This window comes from Hippocampus comes, unplaced genomic scaffold, assembly GCF_001891065.2.
Source record: "Hippocampus comes isolate QL1 unplaced genomic scaffold, H_comes_QL1_v1.1 scaffold149, whole genome shotgun sequence".
In the NCBI taxonomy this organism is placed as follows: Eukaryota; Metazoa; Chordata; class Actinopteri; order Syngnathiformes; family Syngnathidae; genus Hippocampus; species Hippocampus comes.
Genome location: NW_017805235.1, coordinates 652,392 through 677,597, shown reverse-complemented (window position 1 = coordinate 677,597; position 25,206 = coordinate 652,392). Strand labels below are relative to the sequence as shown.

The window sequence follows — 25,206 nt, the reverse complement described above, 5'->3', positions numbered from 1 at the left end:
CAAGGAAAACGATCGCGTGTGCACCGCTGTTAGCTTTTCATTCATCATATAGAATCTTCCTGGGGAGTACATCAACATCTGGGAACGCGTGAGCTTTGGGATAACCGCTGGGTCACGGCCGACAAATGATCCTTCTCGTAAAGCGCCGTCCCCCCTCGGGCGTCAAGTGAAAATTCTGTTTCTACTTGGCTGCAAAGTGCTTTGACGCATTGCGGTAGTTCAGCCAGTAATTCGGCTGTGCCTACGCTGACAATATCATCTGACCGCGATTAGATCTTTTGTTGCAGCCAGGCGCACGGCGCGTTATACAACGTGATAATAATTAATATATTGAAGCGCTACCTTTGGCTTTGAAATTCATTTGTTCTATGAGCCCGTTAATTATTTCCCATTGAAATGAAGGAAAACTAAATGAATCTCTCATACAGGGATGGTCAACCGGTCAGCACGTCCGCCTCACAGCGCAGACGAGTTTTCATGTTCTCCCCGTGCCTGCGTGGGTTTTCTCCGGGTACTCCGGTTTCCTCCCACATTCCAAAGACACGCACGGCAGTTTAATTAATGGAACACTCAAAATCGTCCCTCGGTGTGAATGATCGCGCGAATGGTTGTTCGTCTTGTGTGTGCCCTTCGATGGACGCGCAACCCCTTCGGGGTGTCCCCCATCTACTTTTTGAAGACAGCTGGCATAGGCCCCAACACACCCGCGACCGTAACGAGGATAAAGCCGTTCAGATAATGGATGGCTGGTTAGCTACCGAAGTGGCGCGAAGAAAAAGCCAGTGTCATGCAATGACACGACACAAACTACGACCGCAACAATAAACATTAGTTTTATATTAAGGTCAACCAAAATGGACCATTTTTGTTGTGCTTGCTAAGATCGCGCATTGGCTCTCATTCGATTTGGCCGACGTACACTATGCTGTGACCAATGCGTGTACTTTTCCTTAAAGCATCATGAACATGAACGGCCAATACACAGAGTAAATAGTTTAGTGCTTCTTCTGACTGTGGCCATTTATGACACATACTGGAGAGTTGAACACAACTAAATGCAGGGCAAAGTCGAAGGAAGAATCCATCGAAGATTTCTGGAGAGTGGTGACTGCACCTGCCGTTTAAGCAGTGACAGCTTAAGTGCACTAAGATGCGATGCTCATATCGCCGTGTCATTGTATAGCTGCAGCTGTGAATGAGCAAATAATGAAGTACTTTGAAAGCCGCGGAGAATGTTGTAAAGTTAAGTCGAAAAGTGCATCGTTTTCAAACCTCAGCTCCTCAGAAGGTCACATATGTCATGTTTTTGGGACGTGGTAGCCCTCCAATGATACGCTGATAAAAGCTCAACTTAGACGTGTCTTCATATCACGCGGGGAATCTCATCACAGTTTACAGCAAAATAGGTTTTGTCACGCACCCTGAAAATGAATTATGATCATTTCCAATGTCCCAAAACAGGGCTGTGGGAACACCTGCAGAGGCAGTCGGTGACCTTCGAGCAAACGCAAGTCTGGCAATGACTCCCTGCAGAGATGCACGGTGGGAGATGCCACAGATACAAAAAGTCAGACTTCTGCTCAAGCACCGGTGAAGTTTTTCCTCTTGCATTTGCTCCCTTATCATTTTTTAAAATTGTTGACTTCACCCAAGTTTTTCATAACAATGTATGCTCAAGTCTTGATAAACATACTTTGTGCTTGCAAGCACGCGGCCACGGTTTAAAAAAAAAAAAAGTGTTCCCACCACAACAGTTATGTGTTGATGCCTTTGCCTTTCGTAGCTCTGCAATGCTGCTGACGATCGGGCCAGTACAAAGAAAAAAGAGGAAAAAAAATTTTTTTCTGGCAGGGCCTCACACTGTAATGGGATGTTGAGTGTCTATCTGACTGTTGTGATGTTTTGCCATTTCCCCACTTCACAAAGCCAGAAAAAAAAAAAAAACCCAAAAAGCAAAAAAAGAAAAAAACCCTCCTGAGCCAAACAAATATACTCACTCGCCCAGTAAGAAGTCAAAGCCCACAAATGGATTTAAATGAAAATAATGCAAGGTATGTCGTTGTGCTAAAAATAATAACAATAATATTGGAGCACAGATCACGTGAAGCAACTGCCTCTGAAAATAATGAGATCCAAAAAGGCTGTTGTCAAAAGTCTGCCTTAACAAAAATTGCTGCCTGCATGAATTTAGCAATCTGTTCATCAACGTGGTTGCATTTTGCAGCGGCGCAGAACTGCGCGACGTCATACTGAGCTCTGTTTTAAGAAGGTCTTTTAATTAACGGGATCGAAATCATGGAAATAAGACAACTATACAGTAGTTGTACATCACAAATTTAAGAGTCGTCATTCACACGGCGATACCTCTCAAGCGTGTCACTCACAACTGATTTAGATTGATTTGCAGCCAATCCAAGCCGCTCTTCTCATTCCGTTTAGAATCGGTACGCGAGAGGCGCGCACGCTCCTTGGCGTGGCAGAGGCAGAATCTGATTTGCTCAAGTCCACGCAGGAAGTTAAAGCATGCACAGTCCGTTCAGAAGAAACTGCAAGCAGACCTCCACGGGCGGATGATAAGTTGGCTGGGGCGATCACAGCTCACCGCCGTGACTCAGAGCGTTCAGTGCACGCCGCCGTCATAGTAATGAATGAAATATGATGAAATATGATGTCTGTCTGCATCTGTCTGGGTGCAGCAAATTGACTCGACTTTGATTCTGAAAATGGTCAGGTTTGCCGGGCTGCGGGTCAAATCGCACGCCCTTTGAACGCCCAGCGCGGCGCAGATCCGACTGCCAAATTCCCAAACACGCTCAACGAGCCTTGCACCGGCATGACAATTATGACTCGAGCGCACTTGCACTGTCTACAAAGAGAGAATTTGCTGTCGCAACAAGGCCAACGTGGCATGCAGGTATGGGAAGTCCAAAAGGCACAGTACAAAATCTTGCACGTAAATAGGACTTCAGAACATTCAGAGAGGGATTCTTTGACCTCATGTTAATTTTCCTCATGGCTGATGGAAATGAAATCGACTGTCTATTGATGTAAGCCAGATCCCGGGAATGTCTTGCTTGTGACTTTTTTTCAGCCTATTTTTGTGCTGCTCTCCCTTAACTTCCTCCATCAGTGTGTGTATGGTGTGTGTGTGTGTGTGTGTGTGCGTGTGTTGTGGGTGAGCACTGCCACCCCCCCCCCGACAAAAAGACGCTCTCGACAAGCCCCACCTAGCCCCTCTAAACTCCTTTTTCACCCGCCAGCATCGTGATCAATCACACTGTGGTTCACCCGACCTACCCCCCCATTCAATCCCATAATGCTTTGCTCTAATCCACACTTCCATCCTGTGAAGCGGGGCGGCTGACCCTGCTCCATCCTTTCCTCTCGCCTCTCTTTGGGTGCCCTCCCATATCCCCTCGTCTCCCACTTCAGTCATTCCAGCAGTCAGTGAGCTCTCCCTCCCCGGGTTGGTGACCCTTGTCAAAGCGACAAAGTGCCCAGTACTGCTCGCCTACACCGCTGGAAAATTAAGGACTCGAGGGGGCGAGAAGGTACACAGTGTGTGCGTGTTTGTGTGTGTTTGTTTCATGACGGTAAGGCAGAGCGAGAAAGGGAGCTGTGTGTGTGGCAAGAAAAGAGGGAGAGAGAGACAGATTGGGGCTATGTGTGTCAGGTGTTTTTTGTTTTTTTGTCTATATGTGAGAGAAGAGGCTAAAGAGTGTTGTTTAGAGAGGAACGCGTTGCAGATGGTTGTGGTGATCCAGCTGTTCCCCCTCCAGCGGGTTAATGAGCATCACAGCATCTCCTCCTCTCTTTTATCTCTTCGCTGCATGAGCCCGTTGGCACACAGCTATTTAGTCAACAGAGCCAGTGGCGCAAAATTGAGATTCCTGCTTCAGTTGAGTTCCAGATCTCGCAGCCGCTTTGCCAGACGTCACTCCATGTTTGTTCGATATAAAGCTGGAAAACGACAAAGCTAATGCCCTGGTTTTGTTTTGGTCGTGTTCCAGCAATTTGATCACAATTCTAACTGTTACTACCCTCTGGGACTGCAACACATTTTTCTCCCTTAGTGAGACGTAGCTTTCGGAAAAGTCGCTGCTTTTCCTTCGCTCACACAAAAGTCCACACAAGTGACTTGACCTTGGTTGGCGTCGCCTCTTTTTGTCAAATACAGAAAACGTTTTTTTTTTTTGTTTTTTTTTAATGATCTACTGTGAGGTCATTATGTTCTCATTCATACAAATTGCCCGTTGCGGAATTGGCCCACAGCATTTTAAAAAGTAGGAAAACACATTTAAGTTGCATTCATGTTGGTGACCTAAAAGCATACCCGGATGTGAATTTTGTAGCCGAGTCAAATGAAAGCCTCCTGTTAATCTCCACCCGTAGTGACGCTACCGCTCAGGTTCCCTTGCCGACGGGCGCTGTTTATTTTGCAAATGCTGACACAACAGGGAGTCTGACTGTGACGGTCATTAGCGGAGGATCGGGCAGAGCCAAACCATTTATCTAAAACGCATTCCTCTAAGTGTGGATTTGGAGTTCAAAGGGGCCGTCAATTATTGGAGTTTGTAGACACAGCACAGAGAATGATTAAGATCGGGTCCGCTGCACGCCTCAGCCTTGAGCTCTTCACATAGCAGGCGTCCATCCTAAATTTCCCGACCTTCTGTAGTTAATTGGAATTTCAATTTTTTTCAGGACTTTGTTAGTGCTTTCGATTGAGTTTTTCCCAGTATACCCCCTGCAAGTGTTTTTGTGAACACATTTTGTTCAATACACCCTGCTTCTCTTGCCTCCATGCTTCTTTTGTTCCTATACCAGCGCGCCATATTGACAGAATGAAGGCATCAATTTTTTTCCCCTGTAATATCAAGCAATGCAATGTGAAATCCTACGAAAACCTGCATACGAATCCTCTTGTCTTCATGATTGTTTCTATACTGCTGCAGTTAACCCCCATCCAACTTTCCCCACATCTTTCATTAAAACCCTTTCAAGGTCAATGCGGATAATCAACTGCCCTGTGTGCGTTGTGGTAGTCGTGCCACAGAATGATAGCTGCGCTGGTTTCAGTCTAATCTGTGGTCGAATGTGCCGCCGTCATCCGAGAGCTGCGTTCACACTGCCTTCAGTGATTGCGGCACACACATTGTAGACTCTGGGCCAGCCGCACGTTAAAGACAATAAACATATTTTATGACGTATAAAAGCGCGAGGGGGAGGAGGGCGACAGGTAAAAAGGCTTTCCATTACCCTGTGTGTAAATTAACGTCTTTAGCGTGAGTGATCCGTCAGGAAAACTACACTTGGATGACCAGTTTGCGGTCCTACACTACACTTTGGCAAATTTGCAGAGAATTCATGGCCAGCGAGGGATGGCCTAAGATCGACTCAATGAGATCGACCACTCAACAATTTACAAGTGAGACAAAGTTATGAATCCTTTTACCTTTCAAACAGCCATACGGTTGACGGTCGATGAACATTTGTTTGGGGCTACTGGTGCGCGTGCAAGTGAAAGCGGCCACAACTCAGTCAACCTCATTGAGGGCAATATGTATTCGTTTGGAGGGGGCTGTCAAGGCGTTCGAGCGCATTGCTGGCAGCATATCCTTCAGTGTCGAGGGCAAGTTGCAGAAAGCAAACTAATCTCCTTCCACCCCAGTACTCTCTCTCCTTTGACTCTTCCATTTGTTTTTTGTCACTCTGCATCAATCAAAAGTCGTGTATGGATGGCACTTTTTCTCCATTACCTCTTCTCATCGGTATGCTCAATGCGCTACTTTGACTATTTGTTCTTCTCCCAAGCTGCCCTTTTACTGCTTGTGCATGTTTATTTTTGGATTTGGGGAAAAGGCCGACGATATGGTTGTACATGATGTAAATATGCAAGAGCCGTGAATTTGCTTCCGTGAAGTGTCACCATTTGATTTTAAAACACAGTCAGACAGAGAGAAAAAGAAACAAACGTGCACGGGCATGGAAGACACGCATGACCATGACGTGCGATGTCCCTCTAGGATCACTCCTTGAACCCCTTTTGTTCCATCTGTATAAGTTAACCTTGGGGTAAAATACTTCAAAAGGCCGATGTTGGCTATCGCGGTTATGCAGATGACACACAGCTAAATTTATTAATGTGCCCAGATGACAGCAGTTCACTTTATGTATTTTGTCATTGTCTAGAGCAAATGAACAACTGGATTAAACCACGTTTCCTTCGGCTAAACCAAAAAAGATAATAGTTTTCAGCAATAAAGAAGAGTGCTGTTCGAAAACACCTGTTTAATGCCGCTGTGAGGCAATAACCTCCACACTGTAATGTAAGGAGCATGTGCACACCAGAGCAATAATGCCGTTATTTCCTAATATTTAACAGTGGTTAATGTCAGGGAGAACAGAGGATCTCAGTTCATTTGTTTGTGTATGTTTCAAGGAGTGCTGCCTTTGTATATGTAGCCCCCAAGGCTGATCCTAAGGCTCTCTCACAGGATATCAGAAAATCAGATGTGGGCAATCGAAGAAAAGACAAGAGAAGCCTGAAAAAAAAAAAAAAAAAAACATCCTAAAATATAAGTAGAGCGCATAATTTGCGAAAAAGTGTGTGCCGTTGGCAAGATGTTGGAACTGTGCTCTTGTGTTTCACGATGTGCAGGCAGCAACGCGCATCTTTCTAAAGTGTCATATTAAATGAAGAACCTCCATAATTCACCTTGACCACTTCGACTTGTGCCTGATGTTGTATTGAAAGGCATATAATGGCTCACAAAATCGTTACATTGGTAACAACAATGTGCGCGCACTGCTACAATTTGTACAGGGATTACATTGGTATTTTGCGGGCTCTCTTATTGACTGGTGTTATACTTTGGATGTAAACAGCCTCGAAGTGAAAATAACACAATGGATGCACACTATGTGAACTCATTAGTATTTTCAACAATGTTGAACACCTTATTATGAGAATCACCAGCTTGTTTCGCTTACCAATTCATTCTTTTAAAGTGGAAAACACTTTCTTTTGCAGTAAAACGGTCTATTTGCCACTACTAGTCGAAACAGGGAACTCTACAATAAAAATTCAATGGAAGCATTCATAAATTTATGGGCAGAGCCATTTTGACTAGAGGGCAAACTTGCCGTGATGATGACTGCATCTCGTGTATTTGTTTAAGATGAATCGGTAGGCAACTGCAACTGGGTTCGACTGTCAGCATCAAAGGTTAGCGTGCAGATTGATATTTATGTGTTACGCTGCTTTTGAAAAGCAGTCCGTCGACGATCAGGAGCCCAGCGGACGCGGGCAGCTCACCATCACCGAGCGTGCAGTCGTGCTCCCCCGGGCTAATGGCCAACGCAGCCAGCCGAATGCCGGCGACCCGCGACTGATGGAAACGGCCGTTGCTCGTCAGTACGTCTGCAGTAGTTTGCTAGATTTGTGAATCCGATTGGTTTGTACTGTCTAAGGTCAGGGCATGTCATTAAGAGCCGTCAACTGTGGGCATGTGAAGTCCTTTGAGCCTGTTTTTGATGAAGGGCTCCATAAATAAATGTGACTTGACTGGAATCTCTAAACGCCTGACGACTGAAAGAAAGTGCTCAAAGGGGATCGGTTTGATTCTTGACCCACATGGACCAGGAGCCAGCAATTGCCAAATTGCATTGTAAACCCGTAGCGTTCTCGCTGCGATACAGGGAAAGAATCTTGGAAGATAACTACTTGGAAAAAATGAAAAAGAGCTCAATAAATCCCTGTAGGGTGATAACAAACGGAGAGAGAAGGGAGCAAGATGCTGCCCTTGCAAAGTCTGTACGCTGCGAGCTTAATGTTGTGTAAAGTGTAGCGCAGCCATTGGCGATACTGGGCCTGTGTGACGAGGAGCAGTAATCGTTGCACTCAGGTGGACTGACAACAACAAGGCAGAGTGAGACACAAAGTCTGTCAACGCAACATATGACCACATTATCCCGAGCGGCGACGCGTCACAGCAGCAAACGGCGCATTACGTTTCGGGCAGCGACTGCGTGACCAATCCCAGCTTTTCTCTCTTTCTTTGCTACATTTTGGAACTTATTCGCTGTCGGACAGCAGCAGCGGTGAACACAAGACTGCAGAAAGGTCGGGAGCCGATTCCATCTGCTAATTTGCCGGGCTTTATAAAGCCTTAACTCTACTCACCGGCCTGAAGCGGGAGAAGACCCCCGTGTCCCCCCCCACCCCCCTCCCCCCTGCCCTGAATTAGTTGCACCGCCCGAGTCGTGTTAATTAGCCTCTTGCCAATAACGGGTAAATGGAGTAAGGCAGACACTGCGGTGATGTTGGGGGTTGGGAAATATGCCCGAGGACCCTGTTAATAGTTCTCCTCCCTCTTGAATTTCAAGAATCAGCATTCACGCTTGCTCCCCTCTCTGCCCCCACCTTGCGTCATGCCCGAAGTACCCTCACAAATTAACGACACTGTAGCCAGAACATTAGTCAGGTAATGAAAGATGTGCAACAATGTATATCCCCAAAAGGCCAACATAAAGACATATCACGGCAAATATAAAGGGATAGTTAAACCTAATGATACAATTCCAAACAGTTCGGGGCCAATGACACGCTCCTTGTTCGAGCGAGAAGAGCAAACGCAAACACAGAAGACAACAAGAATGAGTTCGGAGCTAAATCGAAATGATGAAGTGATGAAACAAAGGCCAATCGGGGGCACAAACACGTCTGCTCACTTTCAACATCAGGTGACTGACTTTCTATTTCAAAGCAAAATGACCCGTTGTAATGAATATTGAATGAAGTGAAATATTTCATGGATCCCTCAATTAGTACAGCTTAATCTGGAATAAAATATTTAGAGGGCTGTAATCTCATCGTAATTACTTTATAAATAGGTCTATAAACCCCCAAGGGCCACCACTGTGTTATTATTATGAGTTTTTTTTTGTTGTTGTTGTTTTTTTTTTATTTTATTTTTTTATAGAATTGGATTGTTTTGGGTTGTGTGGGCTGACAATGAACATCATTATGGACTCCCTCCTACAACTAAAGAGTGAGGATAGCTTCTGGATATAAAAGCGTAGCGTCGAGGAAGAGCGAGCGCGAACTTGGGAATATTTGCCTGTTCGTGCATTTGAAAAGGTTAATAACGAACACGGGAACAAATGAGAGCAAACAAACAAGTGGATGAGTGCAGCGCTGCAGAAATGAGAACTGGAGTGCATTCGCCAAAGAGCCTCATTACCTTCCAGCAACTCCCATCACCCGATACCCCCAAAAAAGATGAGTCCCGTTTATCTATCCGTGAGCTGCATTGTCACTTTGGTATGCAACAATACCGACGCGGCATAGGTAATTTAATTCATGAATTTGTCTTCTTCATCGAATTTGTGTTTAGAATGGATGGCGCAAGACCCTTCCAACTGGTGGACAGAATAATTAGCTTTTGGCCACAAAAGGAGAATACAACATGCAGTTTGACTAAGACAAAGCTGCTCTTTTTATGATAAGCAGCCACATGGCGAGATGAAAGGACATAAAATACAATATGTTGGAATGCCCTCCGTTGTTCCCCTTTGCTGCGTCATTGGCAGGCTACAAGCTGTTGACTGCACGCCGTTTCCACGGCGATTGGCTACTCACCCCACAATGCGAGTGCGTGATGTACTACTGTTGCGTTCAAATGGCTTGTGCTGAGCTGACCTGACTGCAACGCCGCCGCCGGATGTAAATGTGGCTTAACGTTGCTGACACATTAAAGCAATCTTAAATCAATGTGCAGTACATTTTGATTCCGAGTGACACCTTTTATGAAAGGAACCGCTGACACCTGAACGATACGGTGTTTGGCACCCGGCGTGAAGGGAGATAAAAAAGATCATTTCCATCTGAGAATATTCACCTTGAGCTGCCGCGTTTTAACAATGAACGGGGTGGCATTTTGTTCAGACGAGATGTTAAAGCGTTTCGGCATATAAAATCACAACCGTTCGCGCTCGCACTCACACCTAGGGACAATTTTAGTGTTCCGTTAACCTGCCGTGCAAGTATTTGGAACGTGGGAGGAACCCGGAGTACCCGGAGAAAACCCACGCTGGCGCGGGGAGAACATGCAAACTTTACACAGGGGGGGATATAATGTCCCAAACGGTGTTCATAGAAGTCATCAGACTTCCTGGCACGACAAAGGTGGTAAGGGGGTGATGCTGGAGGAGCAAAGTAGCAGGATTTTATTCAAATCAGATACGAGGAGAAAGGGGGAAAAACAAGAACGAGGAGAGAACGAGGAAATATGACTCCGGCAAGTCCAGCGGCTTCAAGCTGTGTCTCTGTACCGCCATTTCTTATTCCACCCACAATCAAGAATAACAAAAACATAAATGTGTGCGCATCTGTGTGTCTTTTGACTTAAAGCAATCGCAGTCCAGCACATGCGGACAAAAGAGGAGGGCTACGTCAATTAGAAGTATTTCTGCAAGGTCCTAATCGCCAAGTGTCACCAGCAGCAGGCCGTAATTCCCATTTAACGCTTCGTTTGGCTCCGGAATATCCTACTCCCCAGCGTGGAAGATGAGAGTCCAGAATAGCAGGTGGAAGAGGATATGTGCGTGTATGTGTGTCTACGCATGCCTGCGGTACACAATGGAAATGCTGTCGACTCTGTCTTTTGATGAAAGCTGACAGCTAATTTATAGAGGGAAATTTGGGCTAAATGATTTTTCCTGGCGCAACTTTTCAGTCACTGTAGACTGGTAATTGGATTTCCCCGACTCACGAGGTAGTGAATTAGGAGTCAACTGGTCAATGAAAGGCCACGTGTGTGTATGTGTGTGTGTGTGTTTCTGAGGCACTTAGAGTACCCCATGAATATCGTGTGTATTTGTGTGTCTTTTGGTCACTGACAGGTTTAATGAACTCCCTATCTGCCCAGTCCCACTAATTGCTGCAGTGTTTTGTCGTTATGAAGCAATTCCCGACAGTGGGTCTTCGTGTGCTCGTGGTGATGCCTGTGTGTATTTCTGTTTACAAATGTGTGAGAGTGGAAAGTGAAGCTGACAAGTTGCTTATTACGGATTGTCATGTGCAAATAAATACCTTAAATAAGATGTTGGTTTAATTATTTATTGCAGGTTAAAAATTGCTGCCTTTGCAGCAGGATCACACTTTCACAAGATAAATCCCTGTTAAAACGCCACAAATCAAACCTCGTTATCTTTTTTCATAAGACGCGACGACTTACTGTTCTAAATTAAATGGACTCAAAGCTGATCATTTACACAGTGGCGAAATCCAACCAAATCGAATGCAAATAAACCAAGAGTTAATCTCGCCAGGGTTGGCAAATGTTGCACTTTTGAACTGAAACAACCGCTGACAGACCACCAGTTTGCGCTAATTACAATTTATTTTGTTACTTTATGCACCTCGGGCAGTTCATCGTCTTGTGAGAGCAAGTGTTGCGATGTTTTGAGTACCAAAACCTCTTCTTCTGCATTCTGACAAAGTAAAACAATAAAAAGACGATGCGTACAGCGATAGCATACCTGGAGTGTTCAGCAGTCTGGACTTCCGGCAGCTGTATGTGATTCGTTGCTCACAATGTTCTGCGCTGGTGGTGATGGCTGTCACCTGCAACCAAAAGGAGCATGAAAATGTGTGTGTGTGTGTGTGTGTGTGATCATGTTATCGGACAGATACATTTTGTGTTAAAACATTTTTCCCTGTCTTTTTTTTTTTTTTTTTTTTCCACAGGTGGCACAATGAAAATAATTGTAGTTTGAATTGGGTTTGCTTGGAACGTGAAAGTCGAGGAGTAACAAAGTGAGAGCGTGGTTAAAGAGATGATGTGTGCCTTTCAAAGCCTGTCTGGTGGAAAACACCAGTGGGGGAAATGCACCTGACTGCACAGTGAATGTAAGAACATGAAATTCAGGGCAGGTGGACATGAGGGGTCTTCTCCTGCTTCAGGCCGGAGAGTAAATTATTTCATCCAAATAGTTTTCTGGCAAGATGAGCGTCACGGTGCTAGTTTAACACCTTTGCCCTGGTAGTTAAACAAGGTTCTTGTAGTGCTGGCGACAGCGTTAGAGTACTGTCAGTTTTTTTCAACAGAAGTGACCCTCAAATGAAAAGGTTTGGTCAGCCCCGCTTTCGAAGTTTTCGGCTGTCAGCGCAATGATCAGCTGCCACTTCCTTTGTGGCTGGTTGGGAATTCGATATTTGCATGCGACACTAGCCCCCAAAGTACTCCCCCACTTGCTTGGCTGAAATTGAACAGGGGTGTCTAGAGACGTTTTATATCCGCGGTACAGTGTATCAATTCTGTATATATCGTCACGGCTGACAACGGACTGAGCAAACTGCGTTCTATTCAAAGTGTCAAGATGAGCGAAGTCCCTGCAATTGACTTTGTGAATACTCCTTTCTACCGACTACACTGTTGCCAGAGACGTTAATGGCTAATAAATATACTATACGTTGCTGCAGGGGTTCCGTATATTCTAATTCAACATATGCAATTTCTTTGTTATGATCCATTCATTATTAAAAGGCTGTTTTGCAGGTTGTCTGTGCTCGAGATATTTCAAGAGAAAATAAGACGAGCGTTGCTGGGGTAAACGTATACTGTCTGAATAGTAATGCTGCACTGCCTTCATTGAAAGTAGCTCATACAATCAACGTCTATTTGATCATTTCAAGACTACCAGATTGGTAAACAATAAAAAGTTGCAGTTCATAGATGGTTTCATTCTTCTCGGATTTTAGAGATGCCCATTTGATAAAACGTTAAGCGTCATGTGCCACCCCAAAATGGATGCCGGTTTAATGCCGCCCACCACATGAGGAATATTCTCTGGCCCTTACGATAAATGTGCCCTATGGAGTGTATAGGGTTGGGGCGCGAGTCTGGCCTTTGTTTACGGCAACCGGGGGGAGGAACCAAATAAAGAAACCACTTTGGAGGCATGTGTGTTTGTCGGACCTGGTCCATGGAGGCACTGTAGTTGACTTGGAGGATGGTGCGCCTTTCTCGACTGGAACCAGTCACTGTCGTTTTGGGCGGAAGGTTGTTCGTGACGACAGTCCACACTTTGTCCTCTGTACAAACGCGCACACAATTGGACAACATTATTACAACAGTACATCGCCACATCCTCATCGAAAACAACAGCATATTTCAATTTTCCATGACAATTGTCTGCTTAGCATTAGCATGTCAAACCTAAAAAGTCGACCGGTACTACCCAAAAAGTGGCCAGTCATGCAGTCACTCCTAACCTACAGAAAGTCCGATTGCCTTCCTCTGTGATCAAGGAGACCTCAAGGTCAAGGACAACATGTTGTTTGAACCAAAATACATGGGATGACGCACGTACACAGTCAATGACAGTTTCGCTGTCACAAGAGTAAATTTCTTTCCGAACTCTGGGAAGTTACGGCTCGGAGACCGCAGGGTTTAATAGACACTTCAGTTCTCGGGTAACATGAGGCTGTCACTCAAGACGTATCCCCGCTCACTCATACCGCCACTCAAGGTAGGCGTGCGTGTCGCCGCGTGTGTGGCTGGATTTGAGGCCTCGAAGGTGTGTGCTCATGGAGGGGAAAGTGGAACTTAACATTCGGTGGTATGTGTGCGAGGGTGCAATTCAGTGTGACTAAGGGCTTAGCCAGCGGAGTGCGGTGACATTTTATGAAAAGCGCCCCTTTTGCTCTTGCACCCGTGTGCCGCGCTGTTCCACGCAATCTAATTATTCCACTCTGCACATGTGTGTGTGCGTGTGTGTGTGTGTGCATGCGTGCGTGCGTGCGTGTGTATGTGTTTGCTGTGTTCATGCTAGGCAGGCAGGTGAAATGCGTTGGTATTTGTGGCCGGGAGATAAAAGGTCTCACTCGGATTTGTAAGAGAGCCGACGTTTCCTTTTTTTTTTCTTGTTGCTTCCAGTATATGATATGAAAGATTTGTATCATATCAAACACAGTCAACGATCCAAAACAGCGAGCAGATAGTGTACATCGTCAGCTCGGGGCCTCTGTTCGAATAAACAGCACGCCTCAACGAGTATCCGAGTGTGTTGTCCATTTGGCCCAATAAACGCTTGTCCTAAAATAGATGCCATCTTTTGTTCGGGTTGAAGTCTGCATTTTTGATCAAAATATTTCAAAATAAAAGCTGCATTTATACACAGCGCACAGGCGCTTCCTGTACAAACCTGTCATGTTGCAATGAACTTTGAGGGGGCCGAGAGGTCCGCTGCCATCAGGGTCGATCCAGTAAGTGTCCGAGGACCGGCCTAAATGCTTGTAGGCCTCACATGATGGCTCATAGAGAGCTGGGAAAGACAAAGGTCATAAAACAATGAGATCAATCCAAACACTTCCAACTACTAAAATGCTCAGCTAAGTATTATGAGCTCAGCAACTTGAAAATCAGTGTGTCAGAGGTACCAATTTATGGTCTATGTAAAGGATTAAAGCGTGATCATGTTGCAATTCATCATCCAGGCGATCATTTGGAGTGCTTTCAAGGTTCTCTGCAGCGCCTGTCAAGTCTTGGTTTGCCCCACACAGTCTCGCAATCTTTATGACACACGGTGATGCTATGTCGCGAGGATACACATGCGCGCACACACACACACAGAGAGGAGAGGGATGAGTGGAAGAGTTATTACCAGAGATGTGGGAGTGTTTCTTGGAGTGAAACCATCATGATGGAGGCGCTGTTTTCCTTTCTCAATTTTTTTTTTTTTTTTATGACGGTTTATGTTTCCGTCCTGTCTTTTCGTATTTGTTATCCTTGAATTCTCTTCCTATTGAACTGCATTTCTGACTTACAAGCTGCTTTCTTGCCAAGAGGCAATCAAACTCGAGATCCAGCAAACCTTGCATGGTATACCTTCATACTACAGGCTAGTTGAAGCCAAAAACTTCAAATTACTCTGGGAAGAAATTGGTGGAAGAAATTCTTTGACTGGACAAAAGCCAACCCCCCCGAAAAAAAAAAAAAAATAAAGCACAAGCGGTTAAGACCGCTTAGGATCCAGCACAAAAGCCCAGGCCAACTTACAAGTGTGACAGGTGGCGCCGCTGTATCCTGTTCCATCGCAAGTGCAGCTGAAAGTATCCCAGGTCTGTTGACAGTGACCGCCATGCTCGCAATGATTAGGCATACATCTGCAGCAGAGGGGATGAGCGGGAGCTTTTTAGGTCATCTTTTAGCGGTGGAAGAAAATGTGCAACAAAATGGACACAATGAACTTGGAATTCAATCCAAATATATAACACAAAGCCTCCTGTCGTCAAATCCAGATTGATCTCTGCAGCAATCCCTATCATGCCCCAAGCCAGGTAACAAAATATTATATAATGTAATAAAAAAAAAAAATAGCACTTTCCACAAGAAACACACATTTGTCTTCTCCCGATGCATCAAATGAACTTACAAATGCTTTGCAAATTCAATAAAAAGCTCACATCCCTATTCAGGTCACCTCACAGGTCAGGTTCGGAATGGCCCGTTCTGAAATGTCTGACCGGCGCGGTGAAGCCAAGGGAAAATCACCAAAATACAACGGCCACTTTGCTTCATTGCTGCGCCATTCAGTGGAATCCGTCTTTGTTTTCAGCAGACGAGTGTCGCAGCGCGGTGCCATTTGTCAGCGGTGATCTCCCCACCCCAACCCTCCGCCTGTCAGCCGTCTCCGTCTATTTAAGGCTCTCTTGATGACTCACTCGCTCATTGCGAGAACGTTCACCAGGTGCCCGTACGGGAAAGCCTGTCGACCGCTTTTCCGTGGATTGATCTCTCTTTGCTGACCCCGACCTTTCTGCCTCCCTGTTCCCTTGGGAATCCCCTCAGTCTTCTCACCCCAACTGCGAATCCCGCCTTAGCATGTTTGCCTGTCCCCGTGGCTGTGAGATGTCTTGTTGTTTTCTCCACTTGTTCTTTCCTGTCCATGGGTTATGAAGCAACGCACAAAGTGGCTCCCGATCCCCTTCCTGATTTTCAGACTCCTTATCTGGATTGGAAAGTTAGCTGTGTTGCCTGTGGGCTTATTACAGTTTATATCCAAAAGTCATGAATGAATTCCACCTATTCCTGTAGACTGGCATGCTGCAATTGGGTTCGACACTTGCCCCTGTCAACAACGGTATTTCTATTGCTAGATTGAATCCTTTCAAATGACGCACAATGTTTGAGAAGGCTTGGATCTCAAGAATTTGTCAATCTGCACAGATGTGTCTCAACTATTGTTGAACATTCGAGTACATGAATAGAAGACACGAGTGGAATAATCATAGCTTCGCTCCGAGACTATTCTACACAGTACAGTAGCATCATAGTGAGGCTTAGGTTATATGCGCGTGTGCTGTTGGGCCCGGCGGAGTAGCATTGATCAAACGTGGGTCCGACAGGCCTCTTGAGCAGCCTTCAAAGACGTTCTGATTAGTTCGCGAGTCGCGCTCCATTCATTCATCTTCCGCGGCGCAATAAGCCTCAAAGCAAGTACTGCGGGACCACGCAAACACGTTGAGGCAATCGAAAGGGACAGCACAGTGAACAGCAAGGGCAGGAAACGCGTTATTGCTGACCACAGAGTGGCCTACTTAGCATGCCCTCATTTATGTCGCTGGATATGAACGGTAAGAAGTTCACAGAAGAAAAAGCCAAGTACACAATTGTGGCGCATTTCGGTTGAGATCTCATGCACAGTATCGGCACGATGACAGCAAATTTGCAATTGAATGCAAGAGCTCAAACTACATGAGAGCACTCGAACTCGAAAAGAGTGTCTTACCTATCAATGATGGCACACATGTCCAGGCTGACGTTCTCAAAAGCTCCAACTGTGCCTTTCTCCACAGCATGCAAATCAGCCGGTTGGTCATCCACTACGATGGCTTGCATGCAACCCTGGAAGAAGCGTTGAGAAGGCGGGAAAAGCGTCTGGAGAAAATACCCTACGAGAAGAGCAAACCAAACAGATTATAGACACCTACAATTATCATTTGGTGGGTTTGAAACACATGGCTGCAGTGAATCGGCATTTGTTTGGTTGAATGTTTGTCTCGGTTTGGCATTTGAAGCAGATTAAGGCACAATACGTCTCAGCAATACGTTGATCGCAATCCACCGATAGCCCACCGACCGGTCCCAAGTCAATTGCGAGGCGTCTAGGGGGAAATGTGGGGGAAATTTTGGGTGCGCCTTAAGCACCCAAAATTTTCACAAAAAAAAGGATTTAAAAAAAAAAAAAAAAGTGGGTCACCTTGAACCTACGGTGGCGCACGATCTGCATCAAGGGAAGGTGTTAGCAGTCGTCAGTCTGCAATTGCAGCTTGCAAGCAGAACGGTTGCAATATATCTTTTTTCAACGTTATTACATTTGCACGCTGGTGCAAATGTACTGAACATTGATGCAACTATACGGTGTATGAGCAGCACAGAGGGAAAATGTCTGCCAGTGTGTGTTTGTGTGTGTGTGTATTTATCTGTCTCGGCTTGATTTTCATATCTTTCCCCACAACTTCCGATTTGCCATCTGCGTCGACTGCTTCCTTGCGCAGCTGCCTAGCGCACCGCCGAAATCGTCGACAGACGTGAGAAAAAGGGTGGTGGCAGAGACTGAAGCGGTGAGATAAGTTTGAAAATAGAACACACGTACTACAGTTGTCTGGCAGCACACTTTGTGTCCTTTGGGTAGCATTCAAATGCAAAAAGGTGATGCGGCTCGGCTGACGGTTTGGCAGAATGAAGGAAACAACGGGCCGCAGTGACTAATAAATGCGAAGCAATGTTATTCCTCTGCGCATAAGTTGAGCATAGCCTCAAATTCACCGTGTGATTCATGACACGTGCGTACCAGCTCATTTTGCTCGCACAACTGTGCGGATGTTGAGTAATAATTAATCCCATGATGCATAAAAAAATTATAAATTCTTGCCCCGTAAAAATAAAGCAGAAGTCTCACTGTTTGCCTGTGTATACATGGAAGCTTTTTGACAACCCAAATATGTTTTAACCAACTCCCCCACCCGACTGGCGACAGTTTTAAAGTGAGGCATTTGCGATAAAATATTTTCCTGACGCAGAGCTGGAATATTTAGTCAGGAGGAAGAGGATGGGAAGTGACATGCATCTAAATATACAAAAAAAAAAAAACAACAACAACTTGAGCCAAATACAGGATTAGCTTCCCTGAGAGAAATTTGCATAATGACAGCTGTAAGTCAGGGGACGTTTTTAGGATTTAGAGTCATCAAGAGGCCACGCCGCACACAAAACAAAACCCCAACACAAACAAATGAACACACATATTTTGTCACACCTTCACCTTGTATTTAGCTTAAGCCTCAGCCGGAATGAAATGTGATCATTTCATCAAATGACTTTTCTACCATGTTGTTACTGAGAAAGATGTCTCATCTCATTTGCACAGTACATGCCCCGTCTTCTTTCCCTCTTGATTGCATTGTGTATGTGCATTCCAAATTCAGTGGGTGTCCATCCGTCTTGCCAGGAGAGGAATTCACTTTGTGGATGCCTCATGCCACTTTCGCTAATTTCACTAAGAACAGTGACAGCAGTGAGAAGCTACGTCCGGTAAAATGGGCTTTGTGCTCAGCAGAGTGCGGTCATTCTTTTGGAGAAAGAGGGATGGGAAACCAAACAAGGCAGGAGCTGGAGAATGGGCTCAAAGCTCTGGATAAAATGGATGAAGGGAGTGTGGGGTGGGGGGTCGTATCTGGAGAAAACAAAATGGCAATTACAGACAGGGTTTTCTTTTTCTTTTTTTTTTTTAAGTTGACATGAAAAGACAATGTTTCAATCACCTTGGTGCTGCCTGGAGTGAATTCTTATGAAACTGTTTACCATGAAATATTTTCATAACTCGTGGTTGAGTGGAAGATTGCAACATTCTCTTGCAAAGACCTTATGGTGGGCTTTCTGTTCATCAGGATCCTACATTTTGTGTAAAAGTTGCATGCCGAGCCGACAGCATCTTTTCCTTTTTCAGCCATGATGTTGCCTTTTTTTTAGGGTACCGACAGGTCACAGTCACAAGCATCAATATCATCCTTTTGAGAAGAAGTGAGGTTGGAAACACCACTGCTGGGCAATTTCCGCCCCCCCAAAAGACAATCCACAGTGTTTGGGAGTTTCGAGGAGGGGAGCAAGCAATAGCAGTTGAGTTGGCATTCCACCATTGTTCCTCACTTTAGTACACGTTGGCCATTTCGATGGTTTATTGTTTTCATTTCAAGAGAAAAATGAACATTTTGAAACAAGGGGGAAATCAAAGGCTAATTTCAAGTAAGCGATTGTTGTTGCACACCGTCCCGCACTGCGCCAAGCTACAGCATCAAGGAACGACCTGCGCTCTTTGGAAAAACGATGAAAGATAGAAAGGAAATGATCAAATAAGCTCGCCGATAAACATCTTCACTGCACCGCAAAAGCACAGCTAACAATGCTTATCTATCGCGTTAACCCGACATAGCCACGCGCTCCGTTTACAAACGCCTTTATTTAACCTGTCTCGATACTTCTTCTTTGACGGTTGGAGATGTTAAAACGCTGAGAAATATGTCAGAAAATGTGTTTTGAAATGATAGAGCATGTTCTACTTTGAAGATTCCGCAATGTATCAATCGGCTTTCGCAGGGGTCTTTCTGCTGCGGCTTCTTTTTTTTTTTTTTTTTCCAATTCCCCTATGGGGCACGAAGGTAATACCATCGGCGTCATCTGGGGCCGTAGCTCAATGTATCACCACTAATTTCCTTCTAACGCTTCTGAGGCATATTAGCGTCGAGCTTCACGAAGGAAATTGCAATTCGAATGAACAAGATCTGACTCGCGGTGAGGAGGGTCACTCGCCAGGATGCTCGCCTATCCAATGATGCAAGAGAAGGCCCCGGACGGTGGGGGAGCGACGATAACACTCCCGTCTACTGATTTCTCCCCCTGACCAAAACCGCACTCCCGCTCAAAGAAATCTTCAAGAGGGAGCATCTGTCCCAGCGGGGCACTTGGACCAATCGACCCCTCCAAAAGAATAACCAGGTCGCTTGGATTCCAAGCAGCTCGCCCACGCCGATAAGTGAGCGGCGCAAGGGCGATGTGCCATGGCAGCTTCTGAGCCTGGGGAGATGCTTTTCACACTCCAAAATCGGAGAGACACACTCTCGAACAAATGGTCTCTTCACTGCAGCGATACGTCTATTCATCATTTGTATTCCGGCTTTTTAACATTGGATGTCATGCAATATTGGCAGGGAAAAAAAAGAAAGCAATCCAACGGAGAAAATGTTGTTTCCTTACCTCCCAGGTGATACGTTCCTCCTGTGGTGATTGAGAGTGGCGACGTGGAACGGCCGGCAGAAGCCTCGTCGCCATCTATCATCAAGGTGGCGTAATTCTCCTTGGCGACCAAACGCACGGCGTGCCATTGGCCATCGTCGAGGCCCGAGCCTGCGCGGCAAAGACAAAACAGGGCGGCAAAATGAAACAAAAAGGATGTCTGAAATTCTCGAAACTTGCGCCAGGAAACACGGCAACACGTCGTCCTCGAGCTTCGATCTCCAGACGCGACAAATGGATTCACGCCGTCGGACACCTTTGCTTCACATGCAAAGATATGTTGACGGCACAGCTGTAATGTTGTATCTTAAACTCCACGAATGTACACGACAACAGTGGCCATTCCTTGGAAACCGTTTGAGTGGTGTTTTTCCACACTGGATATTTGTGTTTTACTGTATTTGGATTGACGCCTTCTTCGTTTGGTACATACAAATGTTTATTTCTATAAACAAATGGAAAAAAACAAACAAACATCAGCGAGAGTTGCTATTAATATCATCTGCTGTCATTTGAAGGACAATTTTGGGGACGTAAGCTTTTTCGTCTGTACTGTATTGCGCCGCAGCACCACCTACAAAACCAAACGGTTCTATGTTACGGTTGATGAAAAACGGGATGGTCTCAATAAGTGGCCAGCTAGCAAATCCACGATTAGTAACCTGTCATCCCTGACCTTACTACGGCCTCCCGCGTCTTTTTTCCCCGACGCCATCTTCCTTCGGAGACGCCGTTCCGCCCGGCTTAGAACCAACCCCCATTTCAAGTCACATTGTCCATTACCGCTCCCTATTAAGTGTTTTCTTGTTGCGCTGTAACATTTTGTTGTCCTCCCCGATTCTAGCCTGCGTCACAAATCCATTCCGTCTGAAATCAGCTCTTTGCCTTCACAGTGGCAGAGTGCCCGTTCTCTGTCTGCAGTTGCAAGCTGCGAGGCTTTGTATGAAGAGTCTGCACGCCGCATGTCACTGGAGACCTTTGTTTGCCTGCATGCGACCCTCCCTTCCTTCGCTTCCTTCCGTGGAGCTGTGCTCCATTAAATATGAGCGATGTTTTGGAAAGGGATATTACCAGCGAAGCTGCAAGAGAAGCCGGCCCACTCTCATCACCTTCCCCTCGATACATCACCTCTTAGTGACACCAATCTCCACTCATCCTTGCAGGCCTGCCTCCTTCCCTGCCTCCCTCCCTCTCGGTCCCTGATTCTTGATCCTGTCTCTCTATCTTTATATCCTTCTCCGTTGTCCTCCTGCACGTCACCGCTCCGTGCAACGTTCCGCCCTTGCGTCTGTCTTCTAAATCCGGCTGGTTCGCCGCTTCACCGACTGCCATTTATTTGGAAAGCGCGGCAGATGCCGGCAGTGTAACGGAGTTCAAGGTGTGGCCAACCGCAAACCTGATGCCAGCGTGCTTTCTTTGTTGTGTGAGGCCGCCCTGCGTATGGATACAGAGGCTGCCGGCTTTCATCTCAGTGGGGTGTGTCCACCTATTCAATTGCAATTTCTGGGAGACCGCGCGCATTCTTGTGGGAGCTCTGAGCAAAGATAGCCACCTGCTGAGGGGGCGGGACTCCTCTATGATCTTGCATTATCATGCCACACAAACCATTCAACAGAAAACGACTTTAATTGTGGTTTTTTTTCCTTTTCATTGGTTCCCTTTTTTGTTTTCGAGGGGGCGGGACTCCTCTATGATCTTGCATTATCACGCCACACAAACCATTCAACAGAGAACGACTTTAATTGTGGGTTTTTTTTTCCCTTTTCATTGGTTCCCTTTTTTGTTTTAGTATTTTTTTTTTCATTGGAAAGACAAATAAAAAGTGTGTGGCATGTGGACCTTGATGTGGCCCCTGATGATTTGTACTGTGAGGGGCTGACTATCAGGCTTCGCTGCATCCCGCCACCTCTTGAACGTAATGGAAAATACATCCTGTGTCACTCGGTGTCCCCTCATCTGTTCTACATCACCTGCAACAGCTACGAACGATGAGTTTATCTGCGACGGCTGCGTGAGTTCGCCGCGGCGCGAACACGCACGCACACACCGCATCATATATCCACGAATACGTCTCTCTGTGTCACACACTAAAGCTTAAATCATTGAGACGCTGGGGGCCTGTTGCATCGTAAAAGAAAAGAAATGTTCACCGTTCTCAAGACACAACGATCACGCTTGTAACATCTGCAACGTAGTCCAAGTACGGTGTTATGCCGCTAACACTTTGTGTCTACCCTCCTATTCATACTCAAGCTTCGAACAATGTTTTACCTCTTTTTTTTTTTTTTTGTACGAGGCAGCAGCTCACATCGAAAGCCACAGTGGTTGCAATCAATGATCCTAAGGGCTACCTCCCTATTTTGCGACTGTGCGTCCAATACACAATGCTGGAACGGCTGATATTTTAGATGTAAAAAGAAAACAATCGGGAAGAAGACGGAAAAAAAAAAAACCCCGGTCACAATCAGACCAATGAGCAAGCTCAGCATGGGAGCGCCACAGCCAATCAAGTTGGAACGAATAGGAATCCGACATTGATCTCGCAGGGTACGTGTTATCGTCGTTTGTTTATGTCTGCGTGCCGAGCACCTGTGGATGAATTTTTCACATTGTCTATGTGCATTTCGGGTCATGTGTTCATGCGGGTTGTTTCAGGTTCTCCCGAAATGTAAACGTGTCCATCAGTCAATCAAAAGTAAAAAGTCCAAAAATTGGCTGCAGGGACTACATAGGAAGTGAGACCTGTCGTGTAATTGCAGCCGCAGCGTCAGTTCAAGACCTTCGAGGAGGTTTTCTGCGTGCTGCGTATAGAGAAGTAAGTAAAAGGGGAAGGCGATCAGAAAATTAGAGCAGCGTTCCCTTTGGAATCACAAGCAGTAGCCTCTATTAATGCACTCTCACATTCTTCTTTTTTTTTTTTTTTGCCTTGTCAGAAGAGGAGAGGCGTGCCTTTCCACAGGTCACAAACCGCCTTAGGGGGAAACTCTTACTGCCACATCCAGAAGAGCACATCACAGTCGCATTCTGATTATGTTGTGCATAAAGAAATTGCTTTGCGTGTGTTCTTTGCAGAGGGGGAGATTTCCTGTATCTGGGCTCTGCCTCTAGTGACAAATAACAATTTTAATGAGCTGGGACCCACCGCAGCCAGAGTCGGCTTACCAAGAAATATTGATTGGATGTTATCAGAAATGTTGAGCTTTTTCTTCATCGCCGCGCTACACTCCTCCTCATTTTCTTTTACAACCCCAACCTGTCCCCTTGGATTTTGTTTCAAACACCATTCGGAAATTACAAGCAGCTCGCTGGACAGGATACGTGATGATCAGTCTTGAAACTATGGTGTGTGAAGTGCTTCAACGTGCAATATGCACGGTTGCAAGAGAGCTTGGACACCATTCACCTTACACTGTGGCTACAGAGGGGGGAAAAAAACAAAAAAGATTTTTCTGATTTTTACTACTTAGAGTACTTATCAAGTGGAAAATGCGTGCAGCAAAAATCAGTATTTGTGTTATTTTTTGAATGAATTCTATCGCCCAACTGCTTATCCTCACTGTGACTTACTGGCAACCAGTTCAGGGGTGTCTTCTGCCTTTCACCCAAAGTCAGCTCGGGCAAGCTCCAACGCCCCACAACGCTAAATGAGAGATGGGCCGAAGTGATGGATGGATGCATACTGTTGGATTGACGAGAAACTCCTGACCAGGGAGAATAAAAGAACAATCTAATTGCATTGCCTATGGAGGGCGGCAGGATGTTTGAGTGGTTCGCAGTTACGCTCGAAAAGCTGAGTAAGGAGTGACTCACTGTTTTGTTCAGCTGCAGAATAATAATATATATTTGAACAAATGGATCAAAACAAATGGATTGAAAGTAATTCGAGGTTGACGGCTCACATCACCGTGTCAAACCATACGTCCTCTGAGGTCATTTTTTTGTTGTTGTGGAGAGCGGGCAACATAAGAAGCACACTTTTACAGTTTAGATTTGCTGCTGAAGTCCTTCTGGGAATGATTACGGCGTGTGTCTTGTTTTATCATCCACCGTGTCACGTGAACTAGCAGAGTTACTGCACGACAGAGAAGCCTTGAACCAGAAGGACATTTTGAAGGTTATAAAATGGTATGATTCAGTGACTTCGCATCATGTGGGATCGTAACGGGCAAAATGTGTGTGTTTTATGTCGCTTTAGCAAGCTTGCAAAAGAGAGGAAAGCGTTTGGTGTTTTGGCGGAAAGACTACGCGGGAACATTGGCTGAGGAAAGTATGATGTAGAATGATTTGAATTGTACTTTAATAAGGTGATTCTTCTTTCAGCAAATAGGGATTTTATTGAATACAGCACAATCGATTCATCCATTGTTCAGAATCAAAGACAATCAGCAGAGGTGCTGTTGCTCGAGTCTCAACTACTGTAGTCTGTTTGTCGTCGAAAGAACTACTGCATAACATGATCTCATCATTCCAACACTGGCTTGAAAAGGGGATTTCAGAACATCCATTCCGCCGGGAAGCCCGGACTTCCCTCTCCCCAGGTTCCTGTTCCAGGCCAGCCGGGAGACATTGTCTCTCCAACGGATCCTGGGTTGTCCCTCCCAGATGAGAACGTACCAAAACATGACCACAACTGGCTGAAAGAACAAAGGACGTGTGCCTTCTGTATGTGTGCGCGTCTACGTCGCTCCCCGACTACGTGTCGCTACTCAATGGCACTAAGCTTTTAATTTGAAGTCTCCTGCGCTCCCACAGTGACACTGAACGCCGGAAGCCAGCAAGACTGGCTGACTTCAGACATACTAATAACAGAATCAAAGTCGGCGAGTGTGCGCTACGCCGTGCGAGT

At 45.7% G+C, this 25,206-nt stretch overlaps 1 protein-coding gene across 2 annotated transcripts in view; it reads right to left on the bottom strand.

Annotated features, from left to right (window-relative positions):
• cntnap2a (contactin associated protein 2a) overlaps window positions 1-25,206 on the bottom strand; it is a 146,654-nt gene that overhangs the window by 40,695 nt on the left and 80,753 nt on the right. For both annotated transcript variants that reach the window (XM_019869397.1, XM_019869396.1), the window contains 6 exons: window positions 20,322-20,471; window positions 16,798-16,960; window positions 15,066-15,172; window positions 14,212-14,331; window positions 12,984-13,099; window positions 11,545-11,629 (listed from right to left, as the gene is read on the bottom strand). In XM_019869397.1, the coding sequence (XP_019724956.1) occupies window positions 11,545-11,629; window positions 12,984-13,099; window positions 14,212-14,331; window positions 15,066-15,172; window positions 16,798-16,960; window positions 20,322-20,471 (741 nt within the window). The remainder of the gene's footprint in view (window positions 1-11,544; window positions 11,630-12,983; window positions 13,100-14,211; window positions 14,332-15,065; window positions 15,173-16,797; window positions 16,961-20,321; window positions 20,472-25,206) is intronic.